Source organism: Equus quagga, chromosome 1, assembly GCF_021613505.1.
Source record: "Equus quagga isolate Etosha38 chromosome 1, UCLA_HA_Equagga_1.0, whole genome shotgun sequence".
NCBI lineage: Eukaryota > Metazoa > Chordata > Mammalia > Perissodactyla > Equidae > Equus > Equus quagga.
In genome coordinates, this window is record NC_060267.1 from 92,313,330 (window position 1) to 92,331,895 (window position 18,566).

The window sequence follows — 18,566 nt, forward strand, 5'->3', positions numbered from 1 at the left end:
TTGTTTCTCAGCAGTGGCAGATTGCTTACGTATATGGAGGTGTGGTTCTGATTCCCCGGGCACACCAACTGCTAGCGGGGGGCAGCGTGTCAGAGCGGGGTGAGCGCTGGGTGGGAGCCGGGCACTTCAGGCCCCTGCAAAGGCCCCTTGCTGCTGGGACACTGGCCAGCGCCTTTGCCTCAGTTTCCCCAACTGTGCAACCATGGGGTATGCTCGATTAACCAGTTCATCCGGCGTTCCTGGGGAACTGCCAGATACATTCTGGGAGGTGGGGAACCCACGCTGGGGTTCAGCCTTGGTCACAACAGACAAACGGGGCTCCGGTGCAGACAGAGGGGTTCTGGTTGCATATCCTGTGCCCAGCATGGCACTGGGCCTTTTTCCCCAAGTTCAAATCCCTTTGTTAGAGTATCCCCATAAATGAAAATCAAGGCAAAGAAAAACAAAACTGAGGGCTAAAAGTATAATGGTGCATCACACAATTTCCCTCTGATTTACATTTCTGAATTCTTTAAAAAAATTTCTTTTAATTGAGATACAAGTGACCTATAGCATTGTATTTTTAGGTGTACAACGTCAAGATTTGATATATGTATATATTGTGAAAGGATTGACACAGGAAGTTTAGTTAGCATCCATCACCACACCTAGTTACAACTGTTTTTTCTTGTGATGAGGGCATTTTTAAAAATATATTTTTTTTAATTTTAAAATTGAGGTGAAATTCACATAACATGAAATTAACCATTTAAAAAAGTTTTTTATTGCGGTAAAATATAAAATATACATAACATACAATTTGCCTTTTTAACCGTTTTTAAGTGTACGGTTCAGTAGCATTTAGCACGTTCTCAGTGTGTGCAACCACCCCCTCCATCTAGTTCCAAGTCGTTTTGGTCACCCCGAAAGGAAATCGCGTATCCGTTAGCAGCCACTGCTGGTTCCTCCCACCCCCAGGTGCCGGCAACCTCTAGTGCGCTTTCTGTCTCTGTGAATTCATCTATTCTAGATGTTTCATATAAAGGGAGTCGTACAATGTGTGATTTTTGTGTCTGGCTACTTTCCCTCAGCATCGTGTTTTCAAGGTTCAGCCATGTCGTAGCCTGCGTCAGGAACGTTCCTTTTCATGGCTGAGTAATATTCCACGGTGTGGTCTACCACAGTCTGTTCACCCCATCATCAGTTGATGGGCATCTGGGTGGTTCCCACTTTTTGGCTATTATGAGTGATACTGTCATGAACGGTTGTGTTCAGGTTTTTGTGTGGACATGTGTTTTCATTTCTCTCGAGTACATACCTAGGAGTGGAATTGCTGGGTCATGTGGTAATTTTATGTTTAAGTTTTTGAGGAATTGCCAGATTGTTTTCCACAGCAGCTGCACCATTTTACATTCCCACCAGCATTGAACGAGGGTTCCAATTTCCCCACATCCTTGCCAACACTTTATTTTCCATTTTTATTTTTTATTATTATGGCCAACCTAGTGGGTGTGAAGTTGTATCTCATTATGGTTTTGATTTGCATTTCCCTAATGACTAATGATGCTGGGCCTGTGTGCTTATTGGCCATTTGTAGATCTTCTCTGGAGAAATGAATATTCAAGACTTTTGTCCATTTTTTGACTGGGTTGTTTGTCTTTTTGTTGTTGACTTGTACATGTTCTTTACATGTTCAGGATACTAGATCCTTATCAGATACATGACTTGAAACTATTTCCCCCATTCTACAGATAATCTTTTCACTGTCTTGATTGTGTCTTTTGTTGTACAAAATTTTTAATTTTAGTAAAGCCTAATTTATCAATTTGTTCTTTTTTTGCTTGTGCTTTTGGTATCATATCCAAGAAACCATTACTAAATCCAGGGTCACAAATGTGTGTGCTATGTTTTCTTCTAAGGCTTCTATAGTTCTGACTCTTATATGTAGACTTTGATCCATTGTGAGTTAGTTTTTGCATATGGTGTAAGATAAATGTCCAGCTTCATTCTTTTGCGTGTGGATGTCCGGTCCTCCCAGCGCCATTTGTTGAAGAGCCTGTTCTGTCCTCATTAAATGTCCAGTCCCCCTTCTTGAAAATCAATTGGCCATAGATGTGAGGGTTTCTTTCTGGCCTCTCAGATCTCTTCCCTCGAGGCACTGAGCCTTCCACGTGCGGCACTTCACCAGGCCCTCCCAAATGTCCCGCATGGTGGACATTGCTTTTATGCTGTTGTCCTCAGTTTACAGACCAGGAAGCTGAGACTCCAGTGCCAAGTGGCCGAGTCCAGGCTCAGCCTCAGACCCCAGTCATTTAACGACTATGCTGTGGTGAGGCCCGAGGATCAGAGAAGCCCAAACGCTCCCCTCTCTCTCCCACCGCCCTCCTCTCCTCTCTCTCTTTCTCCTTGTTTCCTAAGATAAGTTTTAGGCTGAGAGGTTAACTTGGATGCTCCTAAGAGGGTAATTGGGCGGGGATGTTGTGACCTCTGACCTCTCTCTGGTCTCCGAGTATCTCCTCTCCTGCTCCCACCTCACCTCCTCCCCTCCCCCACTCAGCAGGCCCCAGATTCTGTGTCTCCACCTTTGTCACATGGGTAGTGCTTGCATATAGTAGGTGCTAAATAAGTGCTGAGGATAGTTATCCCTCATTTCAGGTAGAGAGTGCAGTTCAGAAGGGGTCTCAGAGATTGTCTAAGACCAGAGGAACTCCAATATCTATCAGCACATTACAGTGGAACTGATGTCAGGGGACGGTGGTGCCTGGAACCTGGCCGCTGGTGTCCGTCTGCCCCTGCCCCAGGCCCCTGAGCCCCGACTCCAGCCGGTCCTGGGGCTCCTGTGAACACAGTAAGAAAGCACAAGTGGAGTCCAACCCCCTGAATTTTCTAAGTGGGGAAACTGAGGCCCAACAGGATGGAATGACTTCCTTGGGCCTCCAGGGAGGGAGCAGTGGACCCAGGAGGCCCCACCATAGGCCATGGGCTCTCCCCAAAGAGCAGATTGGATCCCTGGGGACACGAGGCATTCCACACCAGACCTCCATCCACCCACCCGTGCCCTGGATTTGACCTCACGTGGTGACATTGGGTCGGGGACGTGGGATGCCTGCCTGAAAGCCGCTTGCAGCCAGCGGGGGCTGGAATGCACCTTCAGGGTGTGCATCTGCTCTCTGGCTGCTTAGGGGAGCTCTCACACCTGCGTGGCGCCCCTGGTGGCCGGGCACGGCTCAGAGCTGGCACTTGCAAGCCCTGAGGGTTCCAGGACCCCGACCCCAGTTCAGCCACAAGCCGTGGTTCTCCTTGCTGTGGCAGCGCCACTAAAGGTGGACAGGAAGTGGTATTGTTAGAGGTGGGTGAGGCCAGGGCTGAGAGGGGATGGCGGGCAGAGCGTCGGCGATCACTGTGGTCAGCATCGGGGATACCCTGGGCGTCAGGTGTGGTGCGCGCTGGTCCGGCCCCAGCCCTTGGTGGGGGCTTGCGTAAGCCAGAACCAGAGGAATCCACTCTTGTGTAGTACAGTGTGCTGGTGCTTCTTCAACACGCCCATCTCGTGGGATGCGGCTGCCGTTTCCCGAGGCCTCCCTGTGTGCCAGGCTCCCTGCAAAGCCCTTTCTGTGCATAGGGTTTTGTGTCCTCTCTGCAACCCTGAGATGGGTAATACTGCAGATGAGGAGAGGGAGGCTCAGAGAGGTGGAGACACTGACCCAAGTTTGCACAGCTGATGAAAAAGCTGGCGTCCGTCTCCAGGGCCTTGACCACTGTCCCATCCTGCCTTGATCTGCAACACAAAGGTCTGGAGGGCTGTCCTGAGACTGGCAATGAGAGGGGACCCGAGATCTCAAGGTGTGGCCACAGAGGGGTCACCTCACCTCTCCATGTCTCCTCCTGAGAAGGAACTAAAGGAATGTGTGTTTAAGGACCCTCCAGATCTAACCCGGGGGCTCTGGAGCCGCCCCTCCTATAAAGGGCCCCGTGCCCCGCCGTCAAGGGGCTGACATTCTTCTCCCCAGCACAGTTTGTCCTGGGCGCTTTGGGATCATTTGGCCCCTGTCAGTCCCTCATTCCAGCTCCTTCCTGCTGCCCAAGTCATTTGTCCACTTGACTCCAAGCGTCAGCCAGGGAAATAAAAGGAAATGAAACATGACCAAGGCGCTTCCCCCCCCCCCCCGGTCACAGCAGAAATGTGTTGTTGGGCGAAAGATGAAAGGGGGCCCGTGAGAGATGGAGCCTGCAGGTAAGGCTCAGAGCTCCCGTCAGCCGCGGCAGCGCCCTCCCTCTGTCCACGGAGAGTGGACCGTGCCCATTTGGGGACTGCAGGTTCTTGGAGTGTTCCCCTCCCTTTGGGTAATCAAGAGATAGCCAGAGACAGGTGACAGCAGGAGAAGCCAGCTGTCCAAAGGGCATGCGGTCTCTGCCCCTGTCCCCACTCCAGACACCATCCAAAACCCTTGCCAACTGCTCTGGGTGGCACTGTGCTGGGCTGGGCTCCTGGCGACGGGGCTCCCCGCTGGAGTGGCTGCCAGGAGCTGGGTGACCTCAGGCAAGTGTCGTCCCTCTTTGGGATGTGGTTGAGGGGGTCTCTGTATTCACCCTCCGGGCCCCACTGCATTCCCAGATTCTGCTTCTGGCCTCTGGGACTGTCAAACTTAGAGAGGGCGGGGGGGAGGGAGAGGCAGGGAGAAGACCTGTGTCCCCCCGGGCACGCAGGCAGACCCCGAGGGGACGAATAAAGCAGGAGACCAAGCCGCACCTCAGCAGCAAAAGCCCAGGGCAGGGGCTCCGACCTCTGGGGGTCACAGCCCCTCTGAGGATCCATGGTGCTCTTCCTGGAACAATGCACACACACACACGCACAGGCGCACACGTGCACACGCACAGTTGCAAACACTTGCGGGGCTCCCCAGACCACCCTGAGTCCACCCATGGGCCCCTGTGGTCCCTCTGGGGGCCCTGAAGCTCAGGAAAATCCACATTTGTCTTCTTGTAACTCACTGGTCCTATTGTCTGAGGATCTTCTTGATCCTGTCTCTGCCGCCTCCTCAGACCGGCAACAGCTTACATTTATTGAGTGCCTACTGTGCACCAAACCCTTGGCCTAAACCAGCTCACTGAACCCTCTTAGAACACTTACTGTAGATTCTATATTTATACCCATTTTGAACATAAGGAACCTGAGCTTCCGAGAGGTTAAGCCACTTGCCTAAAGTCACACAGCTTCTGAGTAGAGGAACCTAGCACGTCCACCCCAGGCTGCCTAGACCCATCGCCCAGCTCCTAACCGGGCTGCTTAGCTGACCTGAGGTGCTGCCAGTATCTCAGAAAGCGCCTGATAGATTGAGGCGGGTGTGTGTGTGCAGCCATTTGTGCTGGATGAGCGCACTGTGCCTGTCATCCTCCCTCCCAGCACACCCCTCAGCCTGAGGAAGGAGGGAGGGCTGGGAGGAGCGACGTGGCGTCTACCCACCCCCTCTGCCCTTTGAGACATGACGGAGTCTGCTAATCCACTTATTTGATAATTCACTTATTTCATGTCTATTTGGCAGCGTGCGCGCTCCCACGCACCAGCTCCAGGGAAGGCGAGATGGCTTTGCCTGGAGGAACCCGATCTGTTTTTCTGGGGAAGGAGTGGAAATAAATACACCCAACAGTGGACGATAATGGACCTGAAAATAGGGGCAGAGGGGAGCAGAGGAGAAGGGGAGCACGGCGTCCGCCTTCCACTGGGCCCGTCTGCCTCCCACTCGGCTTCCCCAAGGGTCTGGCTGCCTCTCAGCCTGGCAGAGAGTCATGGGAAGGGGAGGGGCAGGAAAGGCGGCTGGGGGGCCAGGTGCCCCCCAAGATGGAGAATTGTCCCTCTCAGTGGCCTTGACCTTGGCTGCACATTGGAGTCTCCTGGGAGCTGTGACCAGCCTGATGCCCAGGACGGGACCTACCCCCGAGGTCTGATGTGGTTGGTCTGGGGTGCCCCCCGCTGAGTCTAATGTGAGCACACTGTGAGGGGGTCTCTACAGCAGGACCGGGGGTTCAGATTTTGTGGCTCTCTCTTCCATTAGCCCCCTGTCTCCTAACCCTTCTTGAAGACCCCAAACCCAGATGAGATGCTGGGACTCCGGAAGGAGCGGAGAAGGCAGGGGCCGGGCGGCTGAGCAGACTCTTGGCTTTGCCAGGGCCGCCCTCCCACCCGAGCGGTCCTCAGCCCCGCTGCACTGTGGAGTCACCTGGGAGCTCGGAGCACTCCCTGCCCGGCTGCAGCTCTGACCAGCAAGGGTGGGCCTGGGCATCAGGCTTTCTTAAAGCTCCCCAGTGACCCCAGGGCGTGGCTGAGTTTGAGAACCCCCATTTCAGTCTTTCCCGGGGCTGCACTGGGTCCCTTCTAGCCTTAAGCATCTTGTCGTCTTTTAAATTCAAAGACCAGAGTGGGAGAAAGTTCCCCCCCAGAATCCTTCCTCACATCTGAGCTGCAGGCACTGCATCCTGGCTCTGGCTTCCTGGGGCCTGAGGGGTGTTGGCGCCCTCCTTGCCCTTTGTTCCCAGGCTCTTAACCTCTCTTCCTGGAAGGAGGCTGGCCGGCCAGAGTCAGGGCCCTACTGCAGCTGCTAAATGTCAAGGCTGCTGACTGGCTCCAGGCCTCCCCTTCGGCCTCATCTCCTGAGTTGCCCATCAGGCTCCTGGCCCAGCCAAGTGCGTTAACCCCTCTCTCTCCCTGCGGCCTTTGCACGTCTGGTCCGGCCTTTCACACGGTGCCTCTGCAGAGGGAGCCCTCCTCACAGCCCGCTCAGTCTCCCTCCACCTATCCATATCAAGCCCACCCGTCCCTCTGGCCTGTCCCTCTGAAATCCCACCGTCTCCAGGAATCCTTCCTGGCCATCCTAGCCAGTTCCCCTCCAGGCTGGTCATCCGGGCCGTTCATGGGACCAGGCCACCGGTGACTTCTCTGGTGGTCACAGCAGAGCAGTCAACAACCCTTTAAGGGGTCAAAGTGCCCGGGTTACTGCAGATGTGACCTTGAGTCAGTGCCTGGCCTCTGGGGACCTCAGGGCTCTCACCTGTAAAGTGGGGCTGACGGTGAGAGCAGGGCGGACGTCACAGCACTGGTGCCCTTCCCTGGATCAGTTTTCCCAGATGTGACGTCACAGCACCAGTGCCCTTCCCTGGACCAGCTGTCCCAGATGTGACGTCACAGCACCAGTGCCCTTCCCTGGATCAGCTGTCCCAGATGTGACCCGCCCGGCATCTGAGTCGCTGCACAGGGTTTTGGTTAGTTGGTTGGTTGGTTTGCTTTCAATCTAGAGCAGAATTTCCAGCCTTAGGGCCCAGGAATATTTTCACACACACCCCCTGCCCTCTGATGGGCAGCCAGGTCCAACTGCTGCCTCTTCAGGTCCGTTTTGCACACAGAGGACATTCAGAAATAGATGAGGAATAAGTGAATGAAACCTTACCAGCTCCACCTTGCCATCTCCCCCAAAGGGCTTCATCCCCGCAGTGATGCACTGTCGGGGTGTGTCCAGGTGTGCTCAGGTGTGGGGCAGGCCCAGGCACTTCTTACTCTTCCTCTGCCCCGCCACTTCTTGACTTCTTAGACACGAGCAAGACGAAGCCCTCGCGGGTCTCTCTTGTGGCTGTTGGCACGGGCAGGCCCCTTCTGTCTGGGCGACACGTCCACTCCTGAGGCCTCCTCCCCAGTGCAAGGGACCCAGAGAGGGAAGCTGCTGAGGAGGAAGCATCACTCTGCAAACCTTAATCAAGCACCTTGCCTGTGCCAGGTTCGGGCCCTGCTTCCTGGGGCACACGGAGGGGAGGGGACTCACACACGTAATTAACCGAAGAAGTTGCTAAGGACAATTGATCAAGGAATTGATTAAGGGGTGGGGGCTGGGGGCCAGGGATGTTCCCCCCTCCCCGCCCCCGAGGAGGAAGAGATGTTTAAGCAGACGCCTGCAAAGGGGTGGAGGGGAGGAGCTCCAGACAGAGGATGCGCCATCCCCGGAGCCCAGGATGGGGTGGAGGGTGGGCATCAGGAAGGAGAGACTGGAGTCAAAAACAAGGCGGGAAAATGGCTCCGGTTATAAAATAATTTGTATGACTTGTGTATATGTTTTGCAGACAAAGACATCTGTGGCACAAAAAATGTATTAAATTACCCCAAAACTGAGGAGTGACGGAGTAACAAGAGGCAGTGTGGCAACACAGGCTTTTCGCAGAGCACATAATTGGGAGCTTCTCACACCAGCCCTGCCCTTTGCTCAGCAAAGTGATGGGGAGCACGTTGCCTAACCGATCCGTGCCTCAGTTTCTCCATTTAAAAAATAAGATTAGGAGTTGTACCTGACATCATAGGATTGTGAGGAATAGAGGAAATGAAATTTCACATGAAAAATCATGATCTCGATGTCTGGTGCTACTAAAAATACTCAATAGGGAAGTTTTAAAAAAGAAACAGAAAACAAGGCGGATGGGGGTGTGGGATGGGCCGGGGAGGGGGCAGAGCCAGGACCAGTTTGGGCTTGGACTTGATCCCAAGGGCGTGCTCTGGGGTTCAGCAGGGGGGCTGAAAACACACGCTGGTGTTTCCCATGGTGGCAGGTGAGGGCGGGGAGGCCGGAGGGGTTGGTGGGGGTGGGGCAGGGTGTGGACAGGGCAAAGGTTAGGGGAGGGGGCTGCTGGATGGAGCGTAAACCTCAGCCCTCTCGGACCCCCCATTTCAGTGGGTGTCCCCCCACCAGTCCTGCGCGTCTTCCAGGACCAGAAGCCCCATTGTTCTGCTCTTTAGCAAGAAAGCCCAGGCAGCTCTCAGAGAGGCGGAGGGGCTGTGCAAAGACCCCGGGGACCTGGGGACAGGCGGCTGCCCCCAGCGCTCCAGCCAGCCCTCTCGGAGGGGCCGCTCACTGCCCCCCGCCTCCCCCAGCATTTAAACCCTCCAAGCCGCTGTTTTTCCTCCGTGATAAAATATTCATGTCAGCAGAGCAGGCCTCTTTGGGAAGGCTGCATGTGTCTGGCTTCTGCTTCGCACAGGCTTTTAAAGAGCAGGCCGCTTTTCCTACTCTCTAAGCATTTTCTGAGTCCCGAATCAATAATGCACTTTCCTGGGCTGCTCTGGACGCAGCTTTTCTTCCTCTGGCCCCCTTCCCCGCCGCCCGCCCTCTCCTGCTTTCCCTCCCTCCCTTTCTTTCTCTCTTTCCTTCTTTCTTTCGTCCATCCTTCCATCTCACCTTCTTTACTTTTATCCTCTTTGTTAAAAGGTATTAAACTAAAGCGTTGGGCTGTCTGGGTGGCGAGCCTCAGTGGGGAGTGGGGGTGGGCAGGAAGGGAGAGGAGAGGAGGCCGGGGCCACTGCCAGGCAGGCGAGCTCTGGGAGGGACGGCCTGAGTCTGTGTGCAGGGGGAGGCGGGGAGGAGAGGGGAGCCTTTCCGCTGGCCCTCGGGGGAGCGTTGTTTGAGCTCCTGGCATGGGGAGGAGGAGGACTTGGCCTAATCCAGGCTCTCTCTCCTTTTTCTAATCAATCAGAAAATGTTTACGGCATCACCAGAGAAAACAGGACCAGCATGTAAAAGAAAGGGGGCCTGGAGTGAGGAAATATGTGGAGGGTAAGCCAAAATATATCGCCCAACTTTCCAGGGAGTGGGCAGTCCAGATCGGCCTACCTGCTTTTTGTAGTAATGAGCTCCCTGTCACAAGGGGTATGTAATTGGAAGGGGAGCCGTCCCTTGTCTGAGATGCCCACGTGTCTCTGGTCCGTTACGTGGAACCAGGCGAGGGGGCCGCAGGGATCAGCGCAGGCACTCTTCAGCTGGGACAGACTTTCCCACCCCAGCGTTCCTAGAAATCTGGCTGTGGGAAGCATCCACATATGCCCAGGGCAAAGCGAAATGTATCCTTTTTTTAAAAGAAAAAAAAAGAATAAAATCTGGAGAGATTAATGCTGGTCTAGTCGGAGCCTTGGCACAACCCCGCCGGCCCCTTCTGGCTGTTCAGCTCATGGAGGAAATCCGCCACGCTGGGTCTGTAGCCATGACAAGCAGCATTTGGCATTGCATCCTGGCCCCTCTGCTGGACGGCTCGCCTACCAGGCAGCCCAAGGCCTCAGGTCATGGGAAAGTCTTGCCGCAGGGTCTGTTGGGGAAGCCAGAGTTGGGGTGAGGAGGACTGAGGAAGCGGGGTCCCTCCCCGGCTCCTAGAGCAGCACCTCAGCTGGCTGCTTCTCACTTCCCTCAGTAGCCACAAGGTCCTACCTGGGTGATGCTGGGCAGGTCGCTCACCCTCTCTGAGCCATGCCAGAGCAATGGCTTCAGTGAGGCGAGCTGGATAGTGTGTGTTGAATAAGCACTCAGCAAACACTGTCCTTAGATCCAGTTGCTGAGGGTCCTCACTCAATGTGGAAATGTTTATCGACTACCACTATGTGCAAACGACTGTTGGGGGATGTGGGGCAAGGGTGGTCCAGACCCACAGCTGCTATCCTGGAGTCCAGTCTCAGTCTTGGAAGGTTCTGGAAGGAGGCACATTGTGGGCAGGGTTGAAATGAAAGGTCTCTCTTTCCTCTGAAACAACTCGAGGACCAGAGCCGAGTGGAGAGCTGCTCTGAGCCCCTGAATTGCCGAGGTGCATCTCCGTGAGTTACGGCCACACCGGGGCCAGTTCCAGGGGCAGCCTGACATGCCGGGTCCGAGCTGGACCTCTGCCCAGGAGATGCCTGCCACGGCCAGTTCGGGCTCAGGCTCTGGGGCGGGTGGGGGGCCGTCGCCGTGGCTTCTGGAGGCTCATTTCCAGGATGGATGAGTCCCGGGGAGACGCCTGGCCCCGGTCCTGGCCGCCCCCTCCCTGAGTAATGGCTGTGCGGGGAAGAAACGGCTCCAGTGAGAAACAAAAACCAAAAGAAACAGGAGAAGCCTCCCTGGCCGGCTGTAGCTCCTGCCCCAACGTGCTGCGTGGGGTTGGTTTCTGCTGATTCACGAGCCAGGAGGGTGACCTTGCTGCTGTCCAGGGCTTAGCTGGAAAAGAAACAGAAAAGGGCCGGGAAGAGGAGCCTGCAGGTGGGGGTGGGAGCTTGAGGGACAGCGAGCAATGAAGCCACAGAAGGAGGATGGGCGGGGTGGGGGGTGGGGGTGGGTGCGGAGAGGAGCTGTGGGAGGGGGAGAGAGTCACAGCCGGTCAGGGCGGCTAGAATTAGAACCGGCTCCCAGCAGAATCTCCGTTTCCGCTTTGTTAATAATTCATGCCCGCTGCAACTTTTCTTACCAATAAGTAGGAAATACTTTGTTACGGAGAATTCCCCCGGCACCTGGGCTTTCTCCCTGGAGATGGGGATGTGTGTCCGTGCCCTTCCTCCCGAGTAGGGCGGGGGACTGAGGAACTTAGACTTTGGGATGTCAGTGTCAGAGCTCCATCATTTCGAGAATGGGGAAACCGAGGCACAGAGACGGCAAGGCCCCGCCCAAGGTCATACGTGGGGTTAGGGACAGTCTCCCGAGTCACATGGCAACTCCACAACCCTGTGGCTCCATGTACTTATTACTGGTATGGTAGCAAGTATATTACTTACTGGCCCAGGCCAGAAGAGTTTACCCCCAAATTCCAGAAGCATCGCGCCAGGGGGAGGATGGGGTGGCTCGGCTGCCTTCCGCTTCTTCCCCCTCACCTTTGCCCCTCGCTAAGTCCTGTTCAGTAGCAGGAATCCCCGGTGATGGCCGGGCTCCAGTCCCTGCCAGGCGGCACCCTTTGCCTTGGGCTCTGCTTGGCAGCCACCTGCCTCCCACCAGCAGATGCCTCAGCCCCAGTTGAGGTTGATGGGGCTGAGGATGAGTTCAGCTGGCAACTCGGCAGACAGGTTCAAAAAAATCTGTCAGCTGCCAAACTGTTCCCTGGGCCTGCCCACACGCCTGGGTGGCAGAGCGATGGGCTGTCTGCCTCCTGGTGGGCCCGAGTCTCGGGGGAGTGGCACAGGGCTCGGGCCGGCAGCATCCTTTCCCTTTTGGGTGAAGGGCACAGTTTCCTTGACTTGTCTCTGAGTCTGACTCCCTGGCTTCTTGTCCCGCCGGGGCCACTGCAGAGCAGCGTGACTTTGAGAAGTTACTCAGCCTCTCCTCACTTGTGGAATGTAAGTACAAGGACCGCGTCCTCCAGCATCACCCTGAGCATCAGGCGGGATGATGCACGAGCAGTGCTCAGCAAGGGCTGTGGACCTCGCTGTTTGCTCAGGCTGCAGGGCCAGTGGTAGTCAGGATGTCTTCCCTGCATCCAGCGTCCCTGAGCCGGGGCTACCAAAGGTGCTTGCCACGTGGCACCTAGTGTAATTCTCACGACGGTCCTATGAAGTCAGCACTCTCCACCTCTCTGGCTTCTATTCATTCGACAGGGGTGTCCCAAGCCCCTGGGAGTGCCAGGGGCTGGACTGCGGTGGGGAAGGAGGCAGGTGAGGCCAGGGTCCTCGTGGCCCTTCCCCTCCACCCGGAAGCTGAGACTCAGTGTGGCTGGTGAGTGGCTGAGCGAGGACGGCACCCGCTCACCTGGCTACGAGCTGCACAGCCCTTCCCACCATGCTCTGGCTAAAACCAGCCTTGGCGGCAGGCAGCCACTGTGACATGTGGTTCCAGCACAGGTCGGGGTTGCCAGGCTGGTCCTCACGAAGTTGTTCATTCCCCCTCCTGAGACTCCGTTACACTTCCGGTGACCGCCCCTCCACGGGCTCCTTGATTAGGGGCCCGAAGTTCCCAAGAGCCAGACCTCCCCGGGGGGCAGTTCCCTCTGTCCTGTTAACAACTGGCTTTCCCACTCAATTATGTTCTTTGCCCGAAGCTTGTCTGCAGTGTTTACAACCTGGCCTCTGACTCCAGCTGCACCCTTTGCGCAGAAAACAACATAAAAGCAAACGTATTTAAGAGACTGTTGCAAGGTTTGAAAAGCGTGGTGTGAAATGATTTCTCCATTGAGTAGTCCTACCCAGTGTCCCCGGGGGAGATGCGTCCCCACCCCGTCGTCCATGCTGCTGTCCCAGGTGGCCGCCTTCCCACGCCCTGCACCCCTGCCTTCACCCCTCCAGCTCTGCTGCCTACCCTTCCAGGCCTCCGTGTGTCTGTGGAGATGGGGGCGCCGCAGAGACGAAGGGCTCGGTGTCCCCCCAGTTTCCTTGTTGGGGTCCCACAGAGTCCAGAGGAAGCACCAAGTGGCCGGCAGGCGCTCGGTTTCTGGTGTGTGAGTGGGGACGCCTGTAGCACCTGCCTCCCTGAGGGTTGCTGGGAGGAGGCGGCGAGAAAGGGTGTGAAGGGCCAGCCCAGCCCTGGCGCGTGGTTGGCGCTCAGTGACTGTCATGATCATCACGCTCTTCCGAGCCAGCAGTCCCAAGGCGGTCCGTGTGGTGTGTGAAGTTCTGCCTTTACCGTTAACGAGCTGGGTTGTTTCATCCTTACTTCTTGCCACAGAAGGCTGCTGGGAGAGCCCCTGAGCTGGCGCACGCGAAGCTGCTGTTCAGTAGTAATTGCTGCCGGCTGGGGACATTTTCTAGGTATTTCATACACGTTATCTCACATGATATTGGGTGAGAAAATAAAGACTCAGAGAGGTAAAGCAACTTTCTCAAGGTCACACAGCCTCAAAAGATAGAGTTGAGACTAAACCTAACACTTTCAGACCCCAAAGCAGATTCCTTGACTGCTCCGGCCTCCGGAACAGGGGTTCTCCCTGGGGAGGTGGGACCCCCTGCACCCCCTGAATGTGCATGGAAAATGTGGTGTGTTACATTTTTCTGGAGAAAGTTTCAAGGCTTTTAATAAGGGGTATGATTTTCCTTTGGTAACTGTTCATGAATTGTCTAGAGAAACAATTACTGGTGTTGTCCTAAAAGGTTAAGATGTGCCTCAAACATCCCTCTGTTTCTCCCTGGTTTTAGGCCACTTTATTTGGGCTGTTTGTTTCATGATGAGTTAATCTGATCTCACAGAGACAAGTGGAAACATGCAGACCCAGAAGGCTGGCGCCGCGCCCCCTGCCCGGGTGCCCTCCTGTGCACTGGAACCGGCTGTCAGATGCAGCGGCACCAGGGGTGGGGGCTCCGGGCAAAGCGGCTTCTGCTCCTGGGCTCGCTCCTCGGAACCGCCACCCCCCAGGGAAGCTGGGGAGGACAGCGAGAGGCTGAGCTGTCGGTGTGCGTGGAGAGGACGGGGTTCCGAGGCCACAGCGCCTGGCACTAAACGGTTAAATGGAGTTCTGAGACCTCGGGGTGGGAGGGCCGCGGAAGGAAGAAGAGAAATAGCAGAGCGAGCAGAGAATTGTGCCGGCAGTGGCCTGAGATTTATTTATCGTGCTCGCTGGTGGTTGAGCCCGCTCCGCAGCAGGCGTGGGCGGTAAATACACAGCCTGATTCATTAGTTTCTGACCATCTGCTGCCCGGGCCACGGGCGGGGCCAGGCCGCCCTGCAGGTGAGGGAAGCACGGCGGCCGCAGCCAGGCTGCAGCCCTGACCCCCAGCAGAGCCGGCCACGTCAGTCTTCCTGGTGACGGACAGGCCAGGTGCACCTGGGGCTGTGAGGGGTCTCATGGCCCCCAGTGGGGACCGCCAGGAGGCTGGGCAGGGTGAGGGGAGATAAAGCAGGGGGACAAAGGAGAACTGGGAAAAAGGTGAGGTGTGGGTGACTCACAGCCGTTGGATTGACAAGAGTAATATCAACACTCAATATGAGATATATGAACATTAATCTAATTATATTAATAACTAATTAATATGATGACGATAATAACTATAATGTAGCCAGCAGTTACTGAGGTCCAGACCCTATACAGAGGCTTCCCGATACTGTCCCAGATAAGCACACTAACAACCCTGTGATGGACGACGAGGGAACTGGGTTCAAAGATTGAGTCAGGCAGGGAGGGCTTCCTGGAGGAGATGCATAGGGGAGTGCTCTGAAAACCAGGAGGAGGGAAAGTGGCTGCAGGAGCACAAGCTCAGAGGTGAGAAGGGACGAGGCAGCCTGTGAAAAGACGCAGCCTCCAGTGGTGTGTTGATAGGAGCTTCCCAGGTGGGCAAAGATGCATGCCGCCACCTGGTGGCAGCGTGCTGAGAAACCAGCCTCGTGGAGGAGGGGCTTCTGGGGGAACCCTCAAAGCCTCGAGGTTCAGACTGGCCCCTCTGAACCGTTCCTCCGGCCCAAGCCCACTTTCCTCACCTGCGATGAGGCATGTATGTTTGCTAGGGTCTGAGTGGCTCAAACAAGAGAGAGTTATTTTCTTACCACTCTAGGGGCTAGAAGGTCAAGATCAAGGTTCGTGTGACCCATGAAGACCAAGGCAGGGCCTCTCCTGGGGCCTCTCTCCTGGGCTTGCAGACGGCCGCCCTTGTGCTGCCTGTTCACGTGCTCCTTTCTCTGCACACGCGCCCTGGTGTTTCCGTGTGTGCACATTCCCTCTTCTTCTGAGGACACCAGCCAGATTGGGTCAGGGCTCGACCTCACGGCCTCGTTTTGACTTAATCACCCTTTAAAGGCCCCGTCTCCACATGCTCCAGTGCTCAAGGGGCCTTCCCTGCTGTGGGCCGACAGGGGGACAGGGAGGGGCCGTCCCTTACAGGTGGGGCTGCCTCCTCCAGCCCCGCATCCTGCCGCCCTCTTGTCGCCAGGCCCCACCTCTGCAGGCCACTGAGCCATCCCCATGGGGCCTCTCAGCCCCTTCCATTCAGGGGGGCAGCCCAGGGTCCCTCAGCTGGAGCGCCAGGAAGCTCGGACCCCCGCAAGCTGAGCCAGGCCCCTCTCTCGCCATGTTGCCTGTGAGGTCACCCCTGAGGTTGTCTGGGACAGGAGCAGGCTCATCCTCAGAACCACGGCCCACTCTCAGGGAGGCCTGGGCCAGTCCTGGCTCACCCTGGGCCTCAGTTTCCCCATCTGCACGATGAGGAGTTGGACTCAGTGGTGCACCCCTTCCGCCCCAAGGTTTGCGGGTCCCATGAATCGGCAGGGCTGGGCGGGGTTGGGGGCAGTGGCACCATGGGGGCCAAGGGCAGGGCTTTTGTGGTCAGAGAGGGTTTTGTGGGACCTGCCTCAGTAAACCCTGAGGCCAGCCTGCCCACCGAGGAGCCCCGGGCGGCCCGGGAACTCGTCCTCCACGAACGGGCATGGAAGGTGGTGCCGGCGGGGCTGGCGGGGGGACCAGCTCATCTCCCAGGAGGCAACGCACCCACTCCCCGGGGGGCCGGATGGCTCATTTCAGAGCGAGGAACTTAACGCTGATCCAAGCCGGTTTGTCTGAGCAAATCGGAGACCTGACACGTCCCTCACGAAGGGCTGTGAGCGGTCTGGGGGCTGTGCCGCGCTTAGTGTGGGTTTGATTTTAATCAATAGGCTTAATTTTTTAGGGCAGTTTTAGGCTTACAGAAAATTGAGCTGACAGTACAGAGAGTTGCTAATACGCCCGTTTCCCCGCACGAGCCCCCCTGTTTCTACCGTCGTGCATCCGTGCGGTGCATTTGTACCATTGCTGAACCGACACTGATAGTTATCAGTTCCATGTGTACGTTAGGGTCCACCCTTGGAGTCGTACATTCCATGCATTTTCACAAATGTGTAATGTCGTGTATCCACCATGACAGTGTCACACAGAATCGCTTCACTGCCCTAAAAGGCCCCTGTGCTCCATCTATTCATCCCTCCGACCCCGGGCAGCCACTATGTTAGTGACATTTCCAGGCCTCCGGGTGAGTTCACACAGTGGACCAGACACGTAGAATGGATTTGAGCTGCGGTGGAGGGAAGCCACAGCTGGTCCCCGCTGGGCCCAGGAGCAGCTGCCAGCCTTCTGGGGGGAGCTGGGGGAAGAGTAAGTGGGTGGGGCCGTGCCCTGCCTTCCTCAGCCAGTGTCCCAGGCCGGACCTGCCAGGCATGTGCCAAGGACCTGGAAATGACTTGCCACAAAGAGGCCCCCCCTTTGAAAGGAACCCGCAGACACTCAGCACCCATCCGGCGTGCCCGGACTCCGCAGGAGGCCAACACGCATGTGCGGGGCCAGAGATGGCTCTGCCTCAGACGGGCCGGGGTGTGGCTCCCGGCTCTTCCCAGCGGAGGCCTTGGGCAGGGGTCACCATCTTCCTGAGCCTGGGTTTCTTCCTCCGGAGCACAGAGATCCTTGTCCCACTGTGTGTGGGTGAGATGCTCAGTAGAAGAGAAGTGAGCTCATGAGGTCTGTAGATGAGATACTGTGCCCAGTTGTTGCACCGCTCCTGTTGCTACTCGTGGCATTGTTTAAAGGGTCAGGAAGGTGACTCGGTGTAGGAGGTGTTAGAGGCGAGAACGTGAGTAGGAATTTTCGAGGCAGAGAGTGGAAGGGCAGGTCGAGGAGAGGGAACACCATCTGCAAAGGCTCAGAGGCACAGACAAGCAGGGCTTGGAGGACAGGAGTGCTCAGGTGGGAGGCAGGGAACAGAGGCTGCAGGCATGGTGGGAGGGGATCGGGGCCAATGTATTAAAAAATTGGGGCTTTATCCTCCAGGCAATGGGGAGCCATGGGGGCCTTGGGGCAGGGGACTAACACCCGTCCTTCTGGGTCGTCTGTATTTAGAGTAGGAACGAGTGTGTGTTTTCTGGGGAGGCCACAGAATTGCTTGTCTTTACACACTTTGGGGAAATGGGTACAAATTACCTGCCCAGGAGACGCTTCCTGGGCCGGGACATCAGAGCACAGGCTCCGTGACCTCAGGGCAGACCCCTGGGCATGCGGTGGGGCGGGCTGGGCGAGGCTCCCTGAGCAGCCGGCGCCCACCTCTCTGGTCCTCTCCCCTGCAGGAAAACCCCTATCTGTGCAGCAACGAGTGTGACGCCTCCAACCCGGACCTGGCCCACCCGCCCCGGCTCATGTTCGACAAGGAGGACGAGGGGCTGGCCACGTACTGGCAGAGCGTCACGTGGAGCCGCTACCCGAGCCCGCTGGAAGCCAACATCACCCTGTCGTGGAACAAGAGCGTGGAGCTGACGGACGACGTGGTGGTGACCTTCGAGTACGGCCGGCCCACCGTCATGGTCCTCGAGAAGTCCCTGGACAACGGGCGCACGTGGCAGCCCTACCAATTCTACGCTGAGGACTGCATGGAGGCCTTTGGCATGCCGGCCCGCCGGGCCCGCGACCTGGCCGCCTCGGGCGCCCACCGCGTGCTCTGCACCGAGGAGTACTCGCGCTGGGCCGGCTCCAAGAAGGAGAAGCACGTGCGCTTCGAGGTGCGGGACCGCTTCGCCATCTTCGCCGGCCCCGACCTGCGCAACCTGGACAACCTCTACACGCGGCTGGAGAGCGCCAAGGGCCTCAAGGACTTCTTCACCCTCACCGACCTGCGCATGCGGCTGCTGCGCCCGGCGCTGGGCGGCACCTACGTGCAGCGGGAGAACCTCTACAAGTATTTCTACGCCATCTCCAACATCGAGGTCATTGGCAGGTAAGGCACCTGGGGCGTTAACTGGTTCCTGGGATGTTATCTGACACCTGAGATGATGCCTGGTACCTGGGATGTTACCTGGTACCTGAGATGATGCCTGGTACCTGGGATGTTACCTGGTTCCTGGGATGTTACCTGGTTCCTGGGATGTTACCTGACACCTGAGATGATGCCTGGT

At 56.6% G+C, this 18,566-nt stretch overlaps 1 protein-coding gene across 4 annotated transcripts in view; it reads left to right on the forward strand.

Moving 5' to 3' along the window:
- Positions 1-18,566, forward strand: part of NTNG2 (netrin G2) — a 77,885-nt gene that overhangs the window by 12,564 nt on the left and 46,755 nt on the right. For all 4 annotated transcript variants that reach the window (XM_046652700.1, XM_046652699.1, XM_046652701.1 and 1 more), the window contains one exon: positions 17,745-18,388. In XM_046652700.1, coding sequence (XP_046508656.1) covers positions 17,745-18,388 — 644 coding nt within the window. The remainder of the gene's footprint in view (positions 1-17,744; positions 18,389-18,566) is intronic.